The 21674-nt window shown below is 40.9% G+C and overlaps 2 protein-coding genes, 2 long non-coding RNA genes and 1 pseudogene across 6 annotated transcripts; 3 read left to right on the top strand and 2 right to left on the bottom strand.

Moving 5' to 3' along the window:
- Window positions 1-59: 59 nt before the first annotated feature.
- Window positions 60-1780, top strand: LOC123469365. The gene is made up of 4 exons (XR_006642583.1): window positions 60-216; window positions 284-503; window positions 555-925; window positions 991-1780. It is a non-coding gene; the product is annotated as an uncharacterized LOC123469365 (long non-coding RNA).
- A 349-nt stretch (window positions 1781-2129) lies between these two features.
- LOC123469367 lies at window positions 2130-4196 on the top strand. 2 transcript variants are annotated; one of them, XR_006642586.1, is made up of 2 exons: window positions 2130-3489; window positions 3599-4196. It is a non-coding gene; the product is annotated as an uncharacterized LOC123469367 (long non-coding RNA). The 2 variants fall into 2 exon arrangements; XR_006642587.1 differs by having other exon boundaries at window positions 2130-3503.
- LOC123469358 lies at window positions 3806-15249 on the bottom strand (annotated as a pseudogene).
- LOC123469362 lies at window positions 12749-14637 on the bottom strand. 2 transcript variants are annotated; one of them, XM_045168188.1, is made up of 7 exons: window positions 14477-14637; window positions 14295-14355; window positions 14044-14102; window positions 13812-13982; window positions 13623-13746; window positions 13452-13558; window positions 12749-13367 (listed from the first exon to the last, which is right to left on the bottom strand). In XM_045168188.1, the coding sequence occupies exons 2-7, from the start codon at window positions 14302-14304 to the stop codon at window positions 13047-13049; spliced, it is 792 nt and encodes a 263-aa protein (XP_045024123.1). In that variant the 5' UTR covers window positions 14305-14355; window positions 14477-14637; the 3' UTR covers window positions 12749-13046. The 2 variants fall into 2 exon arrangements, with proteins under 2 accessions (XP_045024123.1, XP_045024122.1); XM_045168187.1 differs by having other exon boundaries at window positions 13623-13752; window positions 14477-14635.
- A 2681-nt stretch (window positions 15250-17930) lies between the features above and the next one.
- Window positions 17931-21424, top strand: LOC116917862 (putative FERM domain-containing protein FRMD8P1). Its single transcript, XM_032923472.2, has 10 exons — window positions 17931-18184; window positions 18256-18604; window positions 18670-18834; window positions 18905-19229; window positions 19308-19517; window positions 19581-19713; window positions 19792-19959; window positions 20050-20173; window positions 20338-20439; window positions 20660-21424. The coding sequence occupies exons 1-10, from the start codon at window positions 18104-18106 to the stop codon at window positions 20701-20703; spliced, it is 1701 nt and encodes a 566-aa protein (XP_032779363.1). The 5' UTR covers window positions 17931-18103; the 3' UTR covers window positions 20704-21424.
- The last annotated feature ends 250 nt before the right edge of the window (window positions 21425-21674 follow it).

Here is a 21674-nt window from a genome sequence, read left to right as displayed (position 1 = left end):
TGAAGCCTCTTTGTGGTACCAGTAGGCATTGTTTGGTTCTCTATAGTAAACGCCATCTCTTGAGCTTGTGAGAAAATGTTACCTTCGGATCAGTCGTCAACGGTTTTCCATTAGTCGTACTGAAAGTTTGAACACATTAATGGCGTCGTTTGGTTGACGCCTTGATAGCGTCTTTCCAAAAATGGTGAATAAATTGTGCTTCAAAAAATTGCTCAGGTTGTAAATGTGCTTAAAGTATACTTAAGCAAATGGAGACTAATACTTTCCTTTTTATGTTTCTCAGTTTGCCGGGCACACTGTCTACCACATGTTCTATCAGAGAGTATTTGAGCATCAAAGGTTGCTTGGTTTGAAATTGGTTCCCAAGTTAAAACTTGCTCACATTTGGCCATCAACCTGGCAGAGAATGACGGTAAGCTTGGCCACACAGCTGTACTCCAAACATATGGCCATGGCTTTAAAATTTTTAAGAGAAGACAAAAAAACAGCGCATTTATTCAATGGTACCTTATTAAATCTTCCAAATTTCTAAATCTAACTCATTATTTTATTAGGATCAGAAGCTACAGAAAAGCTTACAAAGCTTATTAATGACACATTTGACATTATGAATGGACGACACAAGGGTGAGTCAATTAATGGGAACAACTGGAATAATTTAGTCGAAATGGAGGGAAAGGTAACAAAGGGGAAAAAATCTGTACTCGAAGACATGCTAAAAATAATAGAGTTAACTGAGGAGTGCCATCGCAATCCTGGAAAACGTCGAATAATGGCCGCATTTGCGTCAGATACGACTCTAGATGGCTGGCGCTTGTCTATCCGTAGCACCATTGACTTGACAGAAGAGTTATTGACTCCAAAAAACCCTTTAGAGAAATACGATTTCGTACTGACAGCAAAATGAAACCAAGACGCCTTAGAGGTATATATTTGTAAAAAAAAAAAATGCAAATAATCGTTTAATGAACTATCCTTTTTTGCCTATAGATGACTTTTGGGCGCATACGTTCAGTCGATACACATCCAACGGCTACAAGTTTTCTACATATTATCAGGATGATGTCATTGTACACACCCGCGAAGATACTATTGCGGAACGCAAATGTAGAAAATGATGACCATATTAGGGTGCTCGTCGATTTTAAGGAGTGTCTCATTAAAAAATTCCGCGACAATGCTAAGGCTGCTGCTGATTTAAGGGTAGCAATGAAAGATGATTTAATGGAAGAGCTGGGAAAGCGTTACGTAAACGAGTTGCCCTTGTCCAAAGAAGATAGAATCGGTAACTTTCTCATATACGATGTAGCAGGTTACATGGTGAAAACGAGAGAAAACATTTTCGAGTGTGAGGCATGCAGACAGACTGTAATTACCAAAGAAGCAGATCTACCAAGTGATTTTGACGCAGATGCATACACGAGAGCTCGAACCAAAGGTGGACTGGTGTTTGTCACCCTGTCAATGTACCAAACTTTGTGCGCAATTGAAAAAGTTGTCTCAAACCACTTTAAGTCACTTAATCATATTTATATCACTGATACATTCCAAGAGTGTATAGCAAAAGTTAAATTAACCAATGTACTGCCCCTTTTTTGTGATACTCATCGCCATTGTAATATGGGAACTTTAATAATGGAGTATGTAAAAGTGAGATATTATTTTGAATCTAAACGTTTGAAAGATGTTTTATTGTCCAAAGAACAAACAACAGTCCAGGCGAGTTTCAAACTGGCCAAAAATGCCCATACAAGAAATTTAATACAAAGTAATACTTAAACTATCTTTTAATTTCTTTTTAAATATAGAGTGTGATCATACAGTACTTGAAATATTTTTTTTTCCAAACAAGAAAGATAATAACATTAATTTTGAAATGCCATCTTATTGCCATGGGCCGTAGGCCCGTAGCGAATGCCGATAGGGATGGATCCACTGTTTTGGACTTAGAATATTTTTCAAGTGGGTTTTTCATTTAGTTCAAGATCGGCCACCAGGCGTCTCTGACGATTGATAACCTTGTACCACGAAGAGGCTTCAGCTGAGATACCCTTCTTAACTGAAGAGTTGGTACACCTCCCTTTTACACCATGCTTGCACTTTGCAGGTAGGGTAGGGCTTGACCCCGATCAGCTTCAGCCCAGTCACTGCACCATCCGCACTGAAAAAAAGAAGATCAGACCCGATTAATGTAGGATATTCTGCAGTGGTTGCAATGTCGACCGGTACACCGATGCTGGAATGGCACGCGGCCTTTATATTCTACGTCACGTAGTATTGTATGAGTTCTTTTTTCCACGATCCTGATCAGGCGAAAGAAACGCGACACCAGACGCCGGAACGCACACCGAACAATCAAACCAGCCCACAAGATCGGGTCATAAAGCAGCCCGATCAACCCGAGACAGAGTCCTACTAACCTAGGTTTAGGCCAACTCCATCTCGTTCAGGGACCTGAACGCTGTCAGGCAAAACATGACGACAACTCCTGATAGGGTTCAGGTCCCTGGCCTCAATTTGCAGCAAGAGATAGGCAGCTCAATTCGCTATACTACATAAAAAGCGGAATTTGTTCTTTGGAAGTGATTGCCATGGTGATTGCACTGCTCATCTCAAATAAATTGTTTTAAGATCAAACGACGACAATTTAATTATTATTATTATATTATAAATTAGGGCTGCAAACAATGGCGAATCGACCAGCCAAAATGTAAACAATCTACGTTTATTTACGAGACGCAAACGTAACTGCTCCAAAGAACAAATTCCGCATTATATATTAATAATGTGGAACTGTCTAGCAGAAGTGGAAAGTTAAAGACTTTCAGAAATTCTTGGACCATTTTCATTTTTTTTTTATTATACAAACAATTTTAAATTAAAATCCAAAAAATGAACTTTGCATAAAAATTAATTCTACGCACGATAAAAATTTTTCTAAATAAAAAAAAAATTCAAACACCTTAATGTAACAGTTCAAAAGGGGTAGTCCCATAAGAGCCTACGTTAAAGTAGGCCCTCTAGTTACACACCCGGCCAGAGTTGCCAAAATAGACGATTCCAATTTTTGTCCCACTTTCGCCCTCTCGAGTACGCGTACCATATAACTCCTATACCATGGTATTTTGGTTTGGTTTCAAATACAAGAAAATTCAGGCTCATCTCATATGTCTGCTTAACAAGTTTGCCCTTACTGGGGAGGAAGAACTCTTCAAAATTGAAACAAATCCTGTGACTGATTTGCACTACACAGAATGATTTCCAGTGAAAAAGCTTCGTCACGTGTTATGACGTGTGTCGTGGTGTAGTAACAATTTTGCTGAATCTTGTTCTAACTTATAACTAGATCTTTTCGGGCAGTAAACCTAATGATTAAACTTTGTTTTACTGTTTCTCGGTAAGTATATTCCAAACGTTACACAATGTAGTACTTGCAACCATTGCCGTGCAGTTCCACAGAAATGTCTGTGTTCAATCAGGAAAATGCGGGTACTTGGAAAAACGTATAAAAACCCACATACATTTCTTATTTTATTTTAATTATTTTATTTTTCAACGTTTTTTGTTTGTTTAATGGGTACGATCTGAAAACAATCAGCGCCAACAAATACACCTGAAACAACACTAACACCAACAGCACGAACTTTTTGAACCTACGTCGTCTGTAAGTAACAATTCATTGCAGACTAAATTAACTTCAGGAGAAACGGAAAGAGAAAAAATTAAAATTATACGGCCCCCGTATGATTTTAATTTTTTCTCTACCCGCATAATACGGGTCAAGAGACATTATGTGCAATGCTGATAAATTTACGTAGAATGTATTTCTGTATGCCTAGATAAATGCAAGCTCTTTCAAGCAGAACAACTATAGGGCATACAGCATATGTCTCTAGCCCAGTTACCATTCTCAAAAATACACAATGCTAAAAATTCCTGATGAAGTCATTCGTACAAGCATGGGGGGAATATTTGAAGAACAAATTAGCTGATAGCTCTCATGGGGGAAAAAGAATGTTGCATTGATTTTCTGATATTATTCAGGCTTATTAAAAATTCTGTGAAAACAAAACGACAAGTCATTCACATTCCGTTGTACGCAGGCCCACCGCCACCCTCAGGGGCGACCCAATTGATGTTCTGACTGGGGTCCTTGATATCACATGTCTTACAGTGAATACAATTTTGAGCACTTATTTGGAACTTCTTACTCTGCCCGTCCTCCGTTGGCACGTATTCGTAAACACCTGGAACAAGAATGAATTAAAATCGAGAGCAAAGTTGTTGCAATGGCGATAGATTAGTTACCAGCGGGACAAAAGCGACCCTCTGGGCCATCATACACAGCAAGATTTTGTTTGACTTGTACTGTGTCGTCCATCAATGTTAAATGAGGTGGTTGATCACCTGGTGGTTCGGTGGTGGAGGTGGTGGAGGTGGTTCGTTCCCGTTAACGCAACTGAAGTCAACAGATCAAAAGTTATTTTCCCATCAGGCTTTGGATAGTCAACCGGCTGGCATTGTGCAGCGGGTTTTAGCTTTCGATGGTCAGCACCTAAAAATTCAAAATTGTCGACGTTTATAAACTACACAACCTATTAAGTCATCGATGCCTCTGCTTTCAGGCAACTTTTCTTACCGTGATGTGTAAATGTCCAAGGCTCTTTCCCTCGACCAAGTACGTAAAATAGCCCAGTGTACATAAGCCCACCATATAAACCAAGAGATGAACTGAAAGAAGGCCTCACATTTCTGACGCTCTGGAGTTCTTTCCAAACGCAGCTGTTCCGAATTCGCTCTTCGTAGACTACTGGGTTTACACCGACCGTTTTTTTGTTTAATATCACTGCTAATGGTATCAAATATACTCTCGGCCGCTAACATGGCACTCTTCATTGCATTGTGTGTTCCCTTGATTTTGGGAACATTCATAAACCCAGGCGAACAGCCAACCAAGCAACCTCCTGGGAAAGTCTATTTGGGAATTGACTGTAAACCTCCTTCATTAAGGGCCCGAGCGCCATAACCAATCCTAGAACAAGACGTCAGTTTAATTCATTTACAGGTGATGATTCATGGACGTACCTTTTTGATCCTTCAAGCAATGGCTTGACGGAAGGGTGAAGTTTCCATCGCTGGAATTCTTTGTATGGACTGATTAACGGATTGCGGTAATCGAGCCCAATCACAAGGCCCATAGCTATAAGGGGCGTCTTACTTTCGTCCGTAACGTGGTAAAGAAACGATCCACCATATGTTGTTCGCTCCTACGGAATGTAAGAAAATGAGATGTTGCCCAATTGAAACGTTATTACGATAAATACCAATGGCCAACCGACGGTATGTTCTATCCTTCCAGGATGATGCTTTGCAGGGTCTAATTCTCATAGCTCTTTTAACCCAATGGCATATGTTTGAGGTTCACATTCTGTGCGTAGATTGAATTTTTTGTAAAGCATTTTGGCTAAATGACCATGACAACCCTCAGCAAAAATTGTGCATTTTGCATGTAATTCCATGCCACGAGCAAACGTGTCCTAAGGATTAAAGGGATTTGCGTTGTAGAAAAATGAAACGAAAAAAGATTTCGAAAGATTTTTATAAATGTGGGGGGCTCACTTTAGGAGATCCATCTTTTGCGATTCCAACATCGTTAGTAGCGATGCCTTTTACACTTCCATCTTCGTGGTAGAGTATTTCAGATGCTGCTATGCCAGGGTGAATTTCAACACCCAATTCTTCTGCTTGTGAACCCAACCACTGGACAAAATGGCCCAGCCTCACAATCATGTTTCCATGGTTGTGCATTGGCATACCTGCATAAAGATAAACCTCTTGTCTCATTTACAGTACTGTAATTATTTTAATGTCATATAGTACTGGGCAATATTGGCAATGGAATCCTATAGTTTTCTGTTAAAAGTGCAAATTTGTCCTCTGTAACTGGGGTGTGAAGGGGAGCCCCACGTTATTTCCAGTCAGGAATTCATTCATTCAAAGGACCAAGTTCCAAACATGCTCCAGATAGTGTATGTCCACCTAAGTGAGAGAACACCTATTACATAAGATTTATCTCATGGTTAATTTCAACCAACTGAGGTTACCTATTTCTGCAGCTTTCTCAACAACACATATTCTCATTTCTTTTTCATGCAGAGCAGCAAGCTGTTTCAGTCGTATTGCAGCAGACATACCAGCAGGTCCACCACCAACAATAACAACATCAACCTCATCCACTGCTCTTTCCATATCCACACCTGATAACAACAAAATCTGTGCAGTTGACTGACCTAACTTACATAAAATTAGCTCAACTAACATACCCTCCCATCTTGGATCTTTTTCTCGCGGATGGACTGTGTAATGGGTCGTAATTTTAGGAAAAGACTGCTCTGTCCACGAATACAAACGTTTAAAAACCAAACAGCCATTTTGACCTACATCAAAAGGTTGATAGAATGCAATAACGAAGGTGAATTTTTAAAATAACGATTTACCTCTGTTAAAGGCTCGTAAAACAAAGCCGTGGATCATTTTCGTTAACAACCTGATGGCAACACAAACAACTGTAAACTGCTGAGTAAATCGTAAGCTGATAAATAAGCAGACGACGCTTAGTCAACATTTTTGGGCAATTCCAGCCTCGGGGGAAAACAATGCTTATTGATCCTGTATAGGAGGAGTGGTCAAGAATGGAGTTTTCGGAGCTAAAATTCCCAACTCCCATGACGAAAGTTTTCAACGACGAGAAAACATAATATACTGGACTGCAGTGGGACGACAAATGTCTGTCCACACAAACTCTGGCGTACGTGACGCTTGGATAGACGAGGAGAAGATACGGAAATCTATATATGGGACATCTCACGTCCGTCTCAGCTATATAACAGTACGTAATCTCGAGGTCATGGAGAACAGGAATGCGTTAACATTACGTTCAACAACTTTCTATCCATATAAAGTGTTGTTAGAAACCTCGACTAACATAAAGTGCCTCATAGCAGTTCAATTACTAACACACATCGGGCAGGAAATTTTTCAGTTACGTACTACCGTACGTACAAACGAAACGGGAAAACTGGTAGGTTTCACGCCACCAGATGGCGTCAACAATGAGATTGCACTCTTTCACGCTGTGTACTTTGCCCTATCCATTTGGTTGTTGTCGTAAGCATCATGTCACGATGATTTCCGTAATTTTTACAAATCAAATATTATTTGTGAACTGATTAGCATTCTGAACAACATGCAAAATTTATTGAAGTTTGTGGAAATGAAGTGTATTACTGATTAAGTTCAATTGAAATTTTGAAAATAAAACAAAATGTACCAAATTTCAAACAACGAGTTTGCGATTCTTAGCCGATTTCCATATCAATAAACGAAAAACCAGAAAAAGTTCAAAGATTTTTCTACAAGTCTAAAGAGTCAACAAAAAACTATTCACAATGAAGAATTTTTCTGACATTGTTTCCTGGATGGCGTCGTTAATAGGTATTGAACTTGTTGACGATGAGCAACACTCTTTGGAAAACCCAAAATTGGTTAGAAATGCAGTGGCACCGGAATCCAACCACATGCGACCGTCTGTACCGTACGATCCAAACTTTCGGTTCATACCGATACCCCTGCCACCAGATCGCCCAAAATCTAAGGAAAACAGGCACACGGTCATCCATATGCCCGACGAATCGAGTGACGAACCAGACTCCTATGTCCGTTACGACTCTTCGTCGGGACGAGCCGATACTTCAGGCATCGACGCATACTGGAACCGCCCGCACCCAGAAAATTTCATACCACCACCACCGTATTGGCCACCCGTTTCGTACGTGCCACACCCTCCGCCAGAGCATGTAGAGGCTGCCAGGTACCAACCTCCAGTGAAAGAACCTGCGGCCCAAAAAGAAGACGAGGTTCTCATACACCTTCGGAAATCTTTGAAAACCCCAGACTTGGTTACAAATGCAGTGGCACCGGAATCAAACTGTAGGCGACCATCTGTACCGTACGATCCAAACTTTCAGTTCATACCGATACCCCTGCAACCAGATCGCCCAAAATCTAAGGAAAACAGGCACACGGTCATCCATATGCCCGACGAATCGAGTGACGAACCAGACTCCTATGTCCGTTACGACTCTTCGTCGGGACGAGCCGATACTTCAGGCATCGACGCATACTGGAACCGCCCGCACCCAGAAAATTTCATACCACCACCACCGTATTGGCCACCCGTTTCGTACGTGCCACACCCTCCGCCAGAGCATGTAGAGGCTGTCAGGTACCAACCTCCAGTGAAAGAACCTGCGGCCCAAAAAGAAGACGAGGTTCTCATACACCTTCGGAAATCTTTGAAAACCCCAGACTTGGTTACAAATGCAGTGGCACCGGAATCCAACTGTACGCGACCATCTGTACCGTACGATCCAAACTTTCAGTTCATACCGATACCCCTGCCACCAGATCGCCCAAAATCTAAGGAAAACAGGCACATGGTCAACCATATGCCCAACGAATCGAGTGACGAACCAGTCTCCTATGTCCGTTACGACTCTTCGTCGGGACGAGCCGATACTTCAGGCATCGACGCATACTGGAACCGCCGACCCCCAGAAAATTTCATACCACCACCACCGTATTGGCCACCCGTTTCGTACGTGCCACACCCTCCGCCAGAGCATGTAGAGGCTGTCAGGTACCAACCTCCAGTGAAAGAACCTGCGGCCCAAAAAGAAGACGAGGTTCTCATACACCTTCGGAAATCTTTGAAAACCCCAGACTTGGTTACAAATGCAGTGGCACCGGAATCCAACTGTAGGCGACCATCTGTACCGTACGATCCAAACATTCAGTTCATACCGATACCCCTGCCACCAGATCGCCCAAAATCTAAGGATAACCGGCACATGGTCATCCATATGCCCGACGAATCGAGTGACGAACCAGACTCCTATGTCCTTTACGACTCTTCGTCGGGACGAGCCGATACTTCAGGCATCGACGCATACTGGAACCGCCCGCCCCCAGAAAATTTCATACCACCACCACCGTATTGGCAACCCCTTTCGTACGTGCCACCCCCTCCGCCAGAGCATGTAGAGGCTGTCAGGTACCAACCTCCAGTGAAAGAACCTGCGGGCCAAAAAGAAGACGAGGTTCTCATACACCTTCGGAAATCTTTGGAAACCCCAGACTTGGTTACAAATGCAGTGGCACCGGAATCCAACTGTAGGCGACCATCTGTACCGTACGATCAAAACTTTCAGTTCATACCGATACCCCTGCCACCAGATCACCCAAAATCTAAGGAAAACAGGCACATGGTCATCCATATGCCCGACGAATCCAATGACGAACCAGACTCCTATGTCCGTTACGACTCTTCGTCGGGACGAGCCGATACTTCAGGCATCGAGGCATACTGGAACCGCCCGCCCCCAAAAAATTTCATACCGCCACCACCGTATTGGCCACCCGTTTCGTACGTGCCACCACCTCCGCCAGAGCATGTAGAGGCTGTCAGGTACCAACCTCCAGTGAAAGAACCTGCGGCCCAAAAAGAAGACGAGGCTCTCATACACCTTCGGAAATCTTTGGAAACCTCAGACTTGGTTATAAATGCAGTGGCGCCGGAATCCAACTGTAGGCGGCCGTCTGTACCGTACGATCCAAACTTTCAGTTCATACCGATACCCCTGCCACCAGATCGCACAAAATCTAAGGAAAACAGGCACACGGTCATCCATATGCCCGACGAATCCAATGACGAACCAGACTCCTATGTCCGTTACGACTCTTCGTCGGAACGAGCAGATACTTCAGGCATCGAGGCATACTGGAACCGCCCGCCCCCAGAAAATTTCATACCGCCACCACCGGATTTGCCACCCGTTTCGTACGTGCCACACCCTCCGCAAGAGCATGTAGAGGCTGTCAGGTACCAACCTCCAGTGAAAGAACCTGCGGCCCAAAAAGAAGACGAGGTTCTTATACACCTTCGGAAATCTTTGGAAACCTCAGACTTGGTTACAAATGCAGTGGCACCGGAATCCAACTGTAGGCGACCGTCTGTACCGTACGATCCAAACTTTCAGGTCATACCGATACCCCTGCCACCAGATCGCACAAAATCTAAGGAAAACAGGCACACGGTCATCCATATGCCCGACGAATCCAATGACGAACCAGACTCCTATGTCCGTTACGACTCTTCGTCGGAACAAGCCGATACTTCAGGCATCGAGGCATACTGGAACCGCCCGCCCCCCAAAAATTTCATACCGCCACCACCGGATTTGCCACCCGTTTCGTACGTGCCACCCACTCCGCCAAAGCATGTAGAGGCTGTCAGGTACCAACCTCAAGTGAAAGAACCTGCGGCCCAAAAAGAAGACGAGGTTCTCATACACCTTCGGAAATCTTTGGAAACCTCAGACTTGGTTACAAATGCAGTGGCACCGGAATCCAACTGTAGGCGACCGTCTGTACCGTACGATCCAAACTTTCAGTTCATACCGATACCCCTGCCACCAGATCACACAAAATCTAAGGAAAACAGGCACACGGTCATCCATATGCCCGACGAATCCAATGACGAACCAGACTCCTATGTCCGTTACGACTCTTCGTCGGGACGAGCCGATACTTCAGGCATCGAGGCATACTTGAACCGCCCGCCCCCCAAAAATTTCATACCGCCACCACCGGATTTCCCACCCGTTTCGTACGTGCCACCCACTCCGCCAAAGCATGTAGAGGCTTACAGGTATGAACCTACAGTGAAAACACCTTCGGCCCAAACAGGGGACAAGGATCTCATCACTGCACATCCTGATTATGGAACTACCAGCCTCGGGGTTCAGCACGAGTTAGACAGCATGCGTGAAAAGGTTACGAAATTGTCGCAATTAATCCAGCTAGAACAAATGAAAAACTTTGATCTACGGCAACGTATCACGAAGCTGGAAGCTGAAAAATACGAAATAAGAAAAGCATACCAGACTGCTCCTAGGGCTTACCAGAATGGCGAAGTCGGGCCAGTCAACATCAGGCTTGGGGACGAGAACCACCTCAAAATCAGGCGCAGGTAACTATGCGAAGACAACTCGCCGAACTAGAGAAAGAGAAGGAGCAGCGGAAACGAAACGCAGAGTCACGACCGAAAGATCGGGTAATTGTGATAGAACTATTGCCTGCAGGATGGTCGGAAATAGACTTGAATTTGTTCCACTTTCCCTAACGATGAAGTTAGATTCAACTTTGCAGATATGTATATTGAATTTATTTCCATCTTTTAGCGGAAAGTGAACTTTTTTCAGCAATTCCTGTCACCACCGTTCTGTCAGTGGAATGTACGTACCTATTTGGCTCATAAAAACCCTAAAACATGTAACGACGCGTTTCCCGTGCGGTACTCCAACGCAATTGAATGGCGAACCCGTAAACGGAGTTACCAAGAACCATTACCAAGAAGAAAAACAAGTTTGAGAAATTGGGATCAAAGTGGAAAGAATGGAAAGCCGCTCATTTCATTCGCCCTCGGTGTCTTCGATTGAATTCGATTTTACTGTGAAGAAACCGAGCGGCAATGAGAAAGTAATGAAACCTGTGATCACTGAGTTTCTGTCAAGAATTCGTGATGAAGACCAGCATACAGATAAAACACCTGCCGCTCGGTTTCTTCACAGGAAAATCGAATTCAATCGAAGAAACCGAGGGCGAATGAAATGAGCGGCTTTCCATTCTTTCCACTTTGATCCCAATTTCTCAAACTTGTTTTTCTTCTTGGTAATGGTTCTTGGTAACTCCGTTTACGGGTTCGCCATTCAATTGCGTTGGAGTACCGCACGGGAAACGCGTCGTTACATGTTTTAGGGTTTTTATGAGCCAAATAGGTACGTACATTCCACTGACAGAACGGTGGTGGCAGGAATTGCTGAAAAAAGTTCACTTTCCGCTAAAAGATGGAAATAAATTCAATATACATATCTGCAAAGTTGAATCTAACTTCATCGTTAGGGAAAGTGGAACAAATTCAAGTCTATTTCCGACCATCCTGCAGGCAATGGTTCTATCACAATTACCTGATCTTTCGGTCGTGACTCTGCGTTTCGTTTCCGCTGCTCCTTCTCTTTCTCTAGTTCGGCGAGTTGTCTTCGCATAGTTACCTGCGCCTGATTTTGAGGTGGTTCTCGTCCCCAAGCCTGCGGCAATGAGAAAGTAATGAAACCTGTGATCACTGAGTTTCTGTCAAGAATTCGTGATGAAGACCAGCATACAGATAAAACACCTACAGTTTCATATTTCTCACCTACTGAAGCTGCCCCTGTAATAACAGAAGTGCCGATCCTCCCTTCTGCGTCAATTCCATTTACTAAACCTCTAATTGAAGAAATTGTTGAAAACGAGGAAAGCGCTGTATCTGTTTCCGATTCAAACAACAAACGGGAATCCATACCAAACAAATTGAGCCCAGAAACACCACACTCTCAGTTTTTTGGGGGTATTCGAGGGTATTCGAACTAGTAGCGTTTTGGTTTTTGCTACTAATAGTATAGGGGGGGTATTCTATTAGTAGCATACCTGTTCTAGAATAGGGGTTCGAATATCCCCCGAATACCCCCTATACTAGGGATATTCGATTCCTACTAGCATCCTGAATTTACCCTTCCCCCGATTCTTCATGCATACCCACCAATCTATAAATATACTGCTTCACGACTATGAATAAATTACAAAATATAAATGTCTTTCAGAAGTCTGTATTCATCTGAGATTAGGCCATGGGAAGGAGCATACTACAACGGTGCAAGACAACATTTATACAAATACAACAAATTTTTTATCATAAAAAACCCAGTTTGTTATTATAAAGAACAGGAGAACAAAATAAGACAACAGTATTTGCATTTTTGGAACACCTCAACTTAAAAATAAACATCATTGCACATGATGACACAATCAAGCTTATAAGCTTGAAAGCGCCCACTTTTATAAAAGTGGGCGCCATTCACTTTTAAGCTCGATTGTGTTAGCATTGCAATTTAGCCTTGTAGGTCTCTTAAACATTCTAGGGATGCTCTAAAGGCTGTTACTGAGGGAGAAGGAATTTTAATATCGAAAACGCATTCCTCAAAAAATCCATAAAATGATTCCAAATACTGAGGGAAATTTAAATTAAATGCATAAAACGAGCAAAACAAGTTAACGAAAGCAGTTGCAAAGTCGTTACCACACAGTATTATATCACGATCGATAACAATCCAGAAGTTTGTAGGAGTTTCCATCGTTCCCATGCAGCAGATGAATGGCTGCTTCAAATGAGGGTCTCGCGTTTCGCTTAATTGAATCAAGTCAGCATTATCCTGTAAACACAACACAATAAAAAATTGCTATAGTTATAAATAAAGACGAAAAAGAGTAAACTTTTAAACTGAAAAGAAAATTGCCTTTAAAAAGACTATCAGTCGTTCCGTAATCAAACGAAAATTAACTTTTCGGAGTTTAACGATGCTTGGAGTCAGCTTTAGTAACACGAAAACGGCCTTAAGACATTCTGTTAAAAGGTATTTCGTGAAAAATGACAAATTAACTCGAAAAGTAGACTATAATCAACTTACCGTCAGGGCAGTCAGGAATGTCAATGTTTTTTTTATTAGCCAGAGCCAATATTTTAAATAAGAATTTTTCTTTAAAGACTTTTTCGAAGTTCTTGGCATCGGGATAGAGTAACTGAAATTCTACCTGAAACTTTAGGAATAAAAATAAGTTAGCTGAAACATCTCGAACGTATTGCTGTAGCACATTACCAGAGATCCATTTTGGAAGTCCTTGAAGCGGGGATATTCTTTCATGATGAGACCAGGTTCAGTCAGAGTTTGTTTGATTTCTTTTTGAGGATACCCAAAAGTCGCCTTGCTGTACTCAATGATGACTGTGTCATTATCTCCTCCAGGCGGATGACTCTTCAACCATTCAACCTGTAAATATAAACAAAGTTAAAGCTTTTATTGTGGATTGAATGTTATTTAAAAAATAAACCTTAAACTGGCATTCGGCTTCATTGAAGATGTAGTCGGCATTTTTCTTTACATGAGGCCGTTTCGTGACACGCGGTTTTTTTGGATTGGAGAAGAGTCCTGTGTTGGCCTCTTCCGGCGTGGTTCTTCACGATGAACTTCCCTCAGTCTTTTCAGCCTTGTCTCAATAAAACCAGATCCAGTTGTTTGATTATAGAAATGACAAGAACGTTCCCACAATACAAAGTTCTGTTACTATGACCTGTTGTTTTAAGGAAGCCATGAAAAAGTTTCAAGTGACTTGTCAGTTGAGAATAATTGCCTTTAACTATAACTGAACATAAAAAGCATTTAAAAGAATCAATGGTCATTTTGGAAAAGGGTCTCACCAACCAACAAACACACAGCACAGAAAATGTTCAACTTAAAATAGATTCCTACTACAGAGATATTACCTAGCAATTTTTCTGGAATTCCAGCCGGCAGTTTGTTAGTCGACAGGAGATGCAACCGCAGGTCTTCTGCAGATAAAGTTGAGATACAAGTTTTAGATTCCATTAAAGCCCTCAATCACATAACTGTCAAAATTGTCTGCACTGACGACCGTCATTAACTTTTTTGCATGCTGGATGTTTGCCATATTTCAAATTAGATTCGACAAAAAATATTTATTGTTTCAATATTGCTAAATCTGTTATATTAAATCAAATCCCGGTGTCTAAGAATTATTTGTGGGATTTCTATCCAGTATTCTGTATTTTAAAATGATTTTTATTGATAAATATCTCTTGGATGGCAACGTTTACTGACGCTGATGCAAAAATTCGAATACCTGGTATTCGAATTCGAATACGGAGGGGGCGTTTTATTCAAACTCGATCTTCGAATACCCGGAAGTACGAAGGGTATTCTATTTCGAATAAGGATTGTCTTATAGATAGTCGAAGATTTAGAATAGGTAAGACCATCTACCAGACCTATTCTAGCTAAGAGGTATTCGAATCTCGGATAACCAACGTATAAGATTAGAATATCCCCTGAAAACTGAGAGTGCAGTGGTAGAAGAAGAACCTACTGTTGCAGAAAATTATACTGCAACAATTACCAATAAGAAAAACAATGAGAAATTGGGATCAAAGACGAAAGAAGAGCCTCCTGCTGAACTGGCAAAGCCGGATGATGCATCTAAAGTGACAGACGATCATGTCGAACAGCAAGTAAACGGAAGAGCCCAATCACGAATAAGAAAAGGTCGCAGATAATGCTGAAACGTAGAAAGTACCAATTTTGACGTAAAATTCGATCATGGTTTACACCTAAATCAAGAAAAATAACACACTGAAAAAGAAACAGTTACCGCATACGAAGAACAAACAGCCGATTCAAGCGCCTGAAACAGACCCCGCAAACAACACTGCCCTTTCAACGAATTTCTGCATTGTTCAGAAAGCGAACGAGAAGGGAACCCAAATCGAAACGTGTTGAGGAAACGAGAACGAGCGGCACAGAAGTAAAGAAAGAAGGCATACATAAAGGATTTGACTCCTACGAGGGGAGGGTGAGTTCTTGAATTTCTTCGACATCCGCTTCACGGCAATGTCGATCATATAGACTCTCATACAACGACACAGACTTTGCGATCCGATTCAAGTTAGTTTTAAGTTTAGGTTTAAGTTAGATTTAAGTTAGGTTTAAGTTAGTTTTAAGTTAGGTTTAAGTTAGGTTAAGATCTTGAATCGGATCGTGGGGTCGTGTTGGGGTATGGGGGTCTATAGATCGACATTGACGTGGACGTGATGTCAAGGAAGATCAAAAACTCGTTCTCCTCTTAGAGGGTTAGTTCCTTTATGTTCCTTTTTTCATTTACTTTGTTGCTACTTGACTTGTTTTCTCGCTATCTTTGAATTTTGGATTTTTTTCTCGACGTTTTCTGAATGATCAACTCTTTCGTTGAATGCTGCTCCAAAGACCATGTTTGCGATTAATACTTTCTCCCCTTGTTGAGATTGGCTGGACGTGCCAACCCAACGACGATTACATTTTTCAGCCTTTGCAGACGTGCAATTTGAATTATATAAAAATCGTGCGTATGGTGCCAGTGCTACCAGCATATCTACCGGACACGAAGAAAGTTTTCTTTGCAAATTTCAGGTTTCGTTTAGGCCATTAAAAAATCTGTTTCAGGTGTTTCTGTTTGCTTGTTTCTTTTTGTGTGGCTGTTTTATTTTCATTTTTCGTATTTTCTTGAGTTAAAAATTTCATACAATACATCAATTCTGTTTAATGTTATTTGATTAGTTAATTTGATTCATTTCACATCGCCCTCATACAAATCTATCCATTTCCGTAAAAATTATGAAAAAATATTCATAAATAAAAAACTTGAGACAGAACGTATTTTTATAGTTTTTGCGCTCTATAGATATCCTCGACCCTATTGACAAAAGTAAAAAAAAATAATCCTTTTTAATTTTTTTTTCTATGAGCATTTGTTCAAAAACTTTTACAGAAGTAGATAGATTTTGATGAGGGCTATCGATATCTGTAAAATTTATTTAATTTGGACTTATAGTTTTTCCGTAAAAACTTATTTAAGTTTTACATAAATCAGGGAGGTGGGGGTTACCCGATACCTGTGAAACCGCACCGACCTAAACAAAAAATTCTAAACCGGTTTACTACCTTAGTAAAAAAATTTTATATAATAATTTTGAACAAATGGATAGATCTTATCAACAGCTATCCATTCCGGCAATTTTTTTTCAAATATAGAGCTTATAGTTTACCGATTATAATTCGTTTAGTTTCACGATCCGTCAAACCACACCGAGAAAAATATCCAATCGGTTTACTACTCGGTTAGGTATTTGTTAAGCAAAAATTTAACGGAAGTGGATAGCCCTATCATCGGCTATCCATTTCTGTAAAATTTGTTTATTTAGATCTAATATTTTTACCTATGAATTTTTTTTTATTTTGTGTACTGGGATAGAGGGATTACCCGAGACACGTTAAACCGCACCGTCCTGCCTACCTGAAAAATAGCTGATCGGTCATTACTCGGGTAGGTGCTTTTCAAGCGGTTTTTTTTTTCGTTCAAAATACCCCGTTTAAAAAATATGGCCCAGCTTTAACTTAAAAAAGGGTGGGCAAGTGAAGGAAAATAAATAAAACTATGGTGTATTGCAAAAAACAAGTCAAATAGGGTACACAGTAATGATATCGGGTTTTGGAACCGGTTCCACTACCCGAATGCCCATGAGTGGAAATTCACAATTATTACAGTAATTTTAATGAAATTATACCGTTGCTTAATTAAGTAATATTCTAATAAATGAAAACAAAATTATAAAGTTAAAAGGCATTGTATTACGTAAAGGAAACAGAAAGAAAAATAAACAATAAACATAAATAATAACAAACACAAAACAAAAAAATAACGGCTCCGGGGTTTTGTGTTTTTGCCTGACAGGGTTCAGGTCCCTGAACGAGATGGAGTTGCAACTGAATGTGTAAGGCAAGTTGCGCTAGTATAGCTAATTGAACTGCCTATCTCTTGCTGCAAATTGAGGCCAGGGACCTGAACCCTACCAGGAGTTGTCGTCATGTTTTGCCTGAGAGGGTTCAGGTCCCTGAACGAGATGGAGTTGGTTTAGGCAGAGTTGCAGACTTGCAGTACAGGCTTGCAACTTACAGGTAGAAAAGCCGGATGCAATCATAAGATGTTTTTTACGTCTCCATGATAATGATTGCGTTTTCATATAAAATCACCCTCAAAATTCTTATTTTATTTATTTTCCATTTCATTTTTTGATTTTCCTTCACGTCCTAATTCACACCCTCAATTTCTTTTTGTCATCCAATAGATGGCATGTTTGTTATCCAAAATCGGTTAGATGGCGCCCTTATCGTTATTTCGTAAAAAAAAGTCAATATCGGTTTTGACAGTTCTTTGCTATTATGTTCCGCCAATTCCATGTGTGATAATATTTTAGTTTTTTTAAGGTTTGCTTGTAGTTTTATTTCTCCGATGAGTTTTCTAAACACAGCAAAGTCTTCTTTCTTCGCCCGACTCGGCTATCATGGACAATCGCGGTTTGGCTGGTAATCACATGAAACTTCACAACTCTACAACCGACTTCGACTCAGTGCACTCAAACGACGTAGGATCTGATTTGTACATTCGCCTCGATTTGGAATAACACCTTAACGATATATTTGTATATTTGCATAGGTTATCAAATTGATGGCTATTGGTAATCACAATTTAAATGAGTCAGGCTGCGAAGGAAGTCATAAAGAAAGTGACTGCTATGGAGATTCACAGCACCACAGTTTTGTTAAAGTCATTCCTGTGGAGTATACTAAGCAAAAGTTTCCTAGTATGGCTTATTCAACTCAAAATATTTTAAGTCAAGAAGATGCAAGGAACTATCCTACATTGTTAACTGAAAAGGATCAATCCGAAATGTCTAGTATTGCCTCTGTTTCAACTCTATCTAGTCATGTTATGAATCGTGCAATGTCAGGTGCCAGTGCAGCTATTGTTGATAAACCACCTCATCGTATACCAAATGGTCAATGTAAGCAAACTAATATCATTTGAGACTATCCCATCTGATTCATCACTCTTATTCCACTTTTACAGTGTGTGTTTTCCTTAGTAATGGAACCTGTGTTTGTATTGATGTTGAACATGGTGTCAACACCAACTCTGCAACAATTTTAAAAACATTGATGGAAGCTGAAGAACTACGATTACCTCCGGTTGCTCTAAACGTCTTTGCATTGTGGATGATTTCACCAGAATTAGGTAGTTCTTTAAATCAAAATAAATTTTTTTTTTTGTATCCTTTAACAGTTTCCATATTTATGAATTATAGAAGTGCAACTGAAACCCCATCACAAGCCTATCAAGATTTATTCCGAATGGGGACAACTTGTAAAGAAGTTTACTAAATACGATGGAAATCCTGTGTTACCTGAGCCCACACTTCATTTGAGACGAAACGTATTCTACCCCAGAAGTGACGAAATGCGAATAAGAGATTCAGGAATCATCGAACTGTTGTATTGTGAAGCCAAAAATAATGTCCTAGTTGGGCGTTATCCATGTGATCTCCCGGAAACTTTCCTTCTTGGTAGTTTCGTGGCGAGAGTCAACTTGGGAAATTTTATTCCTCATCAGCACACACCAATGTTCTTCAGGTCCGAAACTAACCTTTAAGCGTTCTTTGCGCCTCTAAATTTTGACTTTTAATTGCATATCTTTATTTCTTTCCATAGGAGCCGATTGCGAGACTATTTGCCATGCTACGCATGTGTCAAGTCAACTCCGTGGTCATTGGTCTGGCCATTGTCCAAATTGCAGCGTCCAGACAAAACTGCACCAGAATCACTATTAGTCGAGCAGCTCAAAAAACTTCCTAATAACATTCCTAGCCAGAGATTGATGCTGAATTATTTGAAACGCTGTTGGGCAAGACCCTACTACGGGTATGCCGTTTGTTTTGAATTTCAATGTCAGCAACTTATCCATTTATTTTGTTACTTTGTTAGAGCTGCTTTTTTCTGCGGCCAAATCGAAGAGCGCCGTACCTCTCACATGTCTTCATGGTTCACTGCAGGCGACCTCGAAATTCAGGTGGCTGTCAGTTCGGTGGGAGTGTATCTGGTTGAGCAGCACGAAGGGGTATGTCACATTTGAAATACCGTGATTTGTGGTCACACTTCATTTTTTTTTTTTTTCTGTAATCCGTCGGCCAAAAAGACTGTCCTTCTCGGTTTGAAATATGGTGAATTCATTTGGGATTGCGCATTGCCGTATCGCCTCGACGATCCAGATTGCTTTCCTTGCATTTTTCTGCAATTTGCGTCCCCACCGTCGAGTCCTCGCGACGGCAACGACACTTGCATCATTCAGATATTCTCCAAACAGGTTTTTTAAATACAAAAATTGTGTTTTCTTGGCAACCAAGAATCGCAAAGAAATAAACAGCATTTCTTTTCGTCTCTTTTATTCTCACAGGCTGTCATGGTGAACGCGTTAATAGCCTATTACACCAACAGGCAAAGGAGGAACTCTACCGCCGCTGCAAACGCCTCCACCGATGAAATCGATGGAGGTATCCATGGAGAACAGGATTTAGACGGTGAGACCCTGCCTGATTAGATTTGCTCGAGCATGTTGCTTCCATCAAAGATGAAAGACGTTTAAATCTAATACGACTTTTCATTCAATAATCCTTAATTTATTTTACATTGGACGTGTTTTTTTTTTTTGCTTTGGTCCATTCCTCTCTGATTGCGCTGCTAGATGTGATGGCTCCGCTAACCAACCCAGCGCAAACCGGGTTACACGATTCTTGTCTGACCAACAAGCTCCATCGGCTCTCGTTGGCAACTTTTGATGACGAAGGTAATTGCTTTACTTACGCTCTTAAAAGCTCTCTTCCTTGTGTCTGAGATGTTTCTAGAAGTTTTCTCCTTTATGCGTGTGCCGTAATCTGAATTCTACGACTGACGTAGAGTCCTAAGAGCAAAAAGAAAAGTAGAACGTTTGTTTTACTAGTTTCGCTAACTGACTTTGGCTTTGTCTTTTCCCTTTCTTTAACCCTGACACGGAAACTTAAAAAAAGGACGCTGCCTTATATCGACGGGGTCCTTGGCGGTAATCAGGTAATCTGTCAACAGCAGTCTCACCGAGTTCACTGGACATTTTGATGTATTCTACACTTGGATTTGGTTTGGTGCTTTTTGTTTGTTTCGTTATAATTTCTAAACGTCGACGTTGTTCTGGTCGTTCCAGTCATCTGCCCTAACGTTTAGGAGGCATTTAAAACGTTAATGTGGACGTCTTTTTTATTTTTTGTTTTGATCTCGAACAATTTCGGGTAGGCAGACTTTATATAGATATTATAAAATGGTATAAGAAAGAAAAAAAAGCTAAATTATATAACAACGCGTTTGTCGATTCCTACCGAAAACAACCTACGGCATTGTTTACGCAAATTTCTTTTATTGATGATTTTAAAAATCCTTACACCAACACGTTTGAAATTCATCCGATATACCAAGTGCAAATTTTCTTTAGTTTTAATTCTGTTGTGTGACGCCATGTCGACCGATGTAATTCCTATTCCCAATTAGATTAGCGTGTATGCGATATTGTTTAACCTTTTCACCTTATGATACGACGTGACCAAACCACCAAAGGGAACCGATCTCAACCGTAAAAAAAAAAAACAAACCACAGGAATAAAAGGGAAAGTTTAAAGAAAAATAATGATTAAAAAAACAGCTGTACGATTATTTATATTGTAGAAGAATGGCACTTGCTTGGTTTGTGCTTCTTCATTTTTAAATTTCTCGTGGTCATCAATACACGAATCACACTACATTAACTTGCGGATGACGAAATCGACTTGCCCATTGTATTTCGTTTTGATTTTCTCTGATTGTGTGTGTGCAGTTTTGGCACGTCTCCATGACAACAGGAAGGGCCTATAAACTTGCTCCCGAATGCATTATTGAGAAATGCGTGTCTCGTCAGCGCGATCAAGAATCTCCTGACCTTTTCGGCAGTTCACAAGACGTCAGTTTCCCTCGCGTCCAAAAATTGTACGCAGTCGAGGAAGATCTTTTCTTTTCTTT

Source organism: Daphnia magna, linkage group LG1 (genome assembly GCF_020631705.1).
Source record: "Daphnia magna isolate NIES linkage group LG1, ASM2063170v1.1, whole genome shotgun sequence".
Classification (NCBI taxonomy): domain Eukaryota; kingdom Metazoa; phylum Arthropoda; class Branchiopoda; order Diplostraca; family Daphniidae; genus Daphnia; species Daphnia magna.
This window is presented reverse-complemented; position numbering and strand designations above follow the sequence as displayed.

What these genes read in the sequence shown, in the direction of transcription:
- LOC123469362 (XM_045168187.1), bottom strand. An exon ending in ACTTCCAAAATGGATCTCTG is followed by an intron (nt 13,753 to 13,811) that starts GTAATGTGCTAC and finishes TTATTCCTAAAG; the next exon opens with TTTCAGGTAGAATTTCAGTT. An exon ending in GACTGATAGTCTTTTTAAAG is followed by an intron (nt 13,368 to 13,451) that starts GCAATTTTCTTT and finishes TTGTGTTTACAG; the next exon opens with GATAATGCTGACTTGATTCA.
- LOC116917862 (XM_032923472.2), top strand. Translation starts at nt 18,104, where the DNA reads ATGGACAATCGCGGTTTGGCTGGTAATCACATGAAACTTCACAACTCT. An exon ending in ACTCAGTGCACTCAAACGAC is followed by an intron (nt 18,185 to 18,255) that starts GTAGGATCTGAT and finishes ATATTTGCATAG; the next exon opens with GTTATCAAATTGATGGCTAT. An exon ending in GGCAACTTTTGATGACGAAG is followed by an intron (nt 20,440 to 20,659) that starts GTAATTGCTTTA and finishes ACTTAAAAAAAG; the next exon opens with GACGCTGCCTTATATCGACG.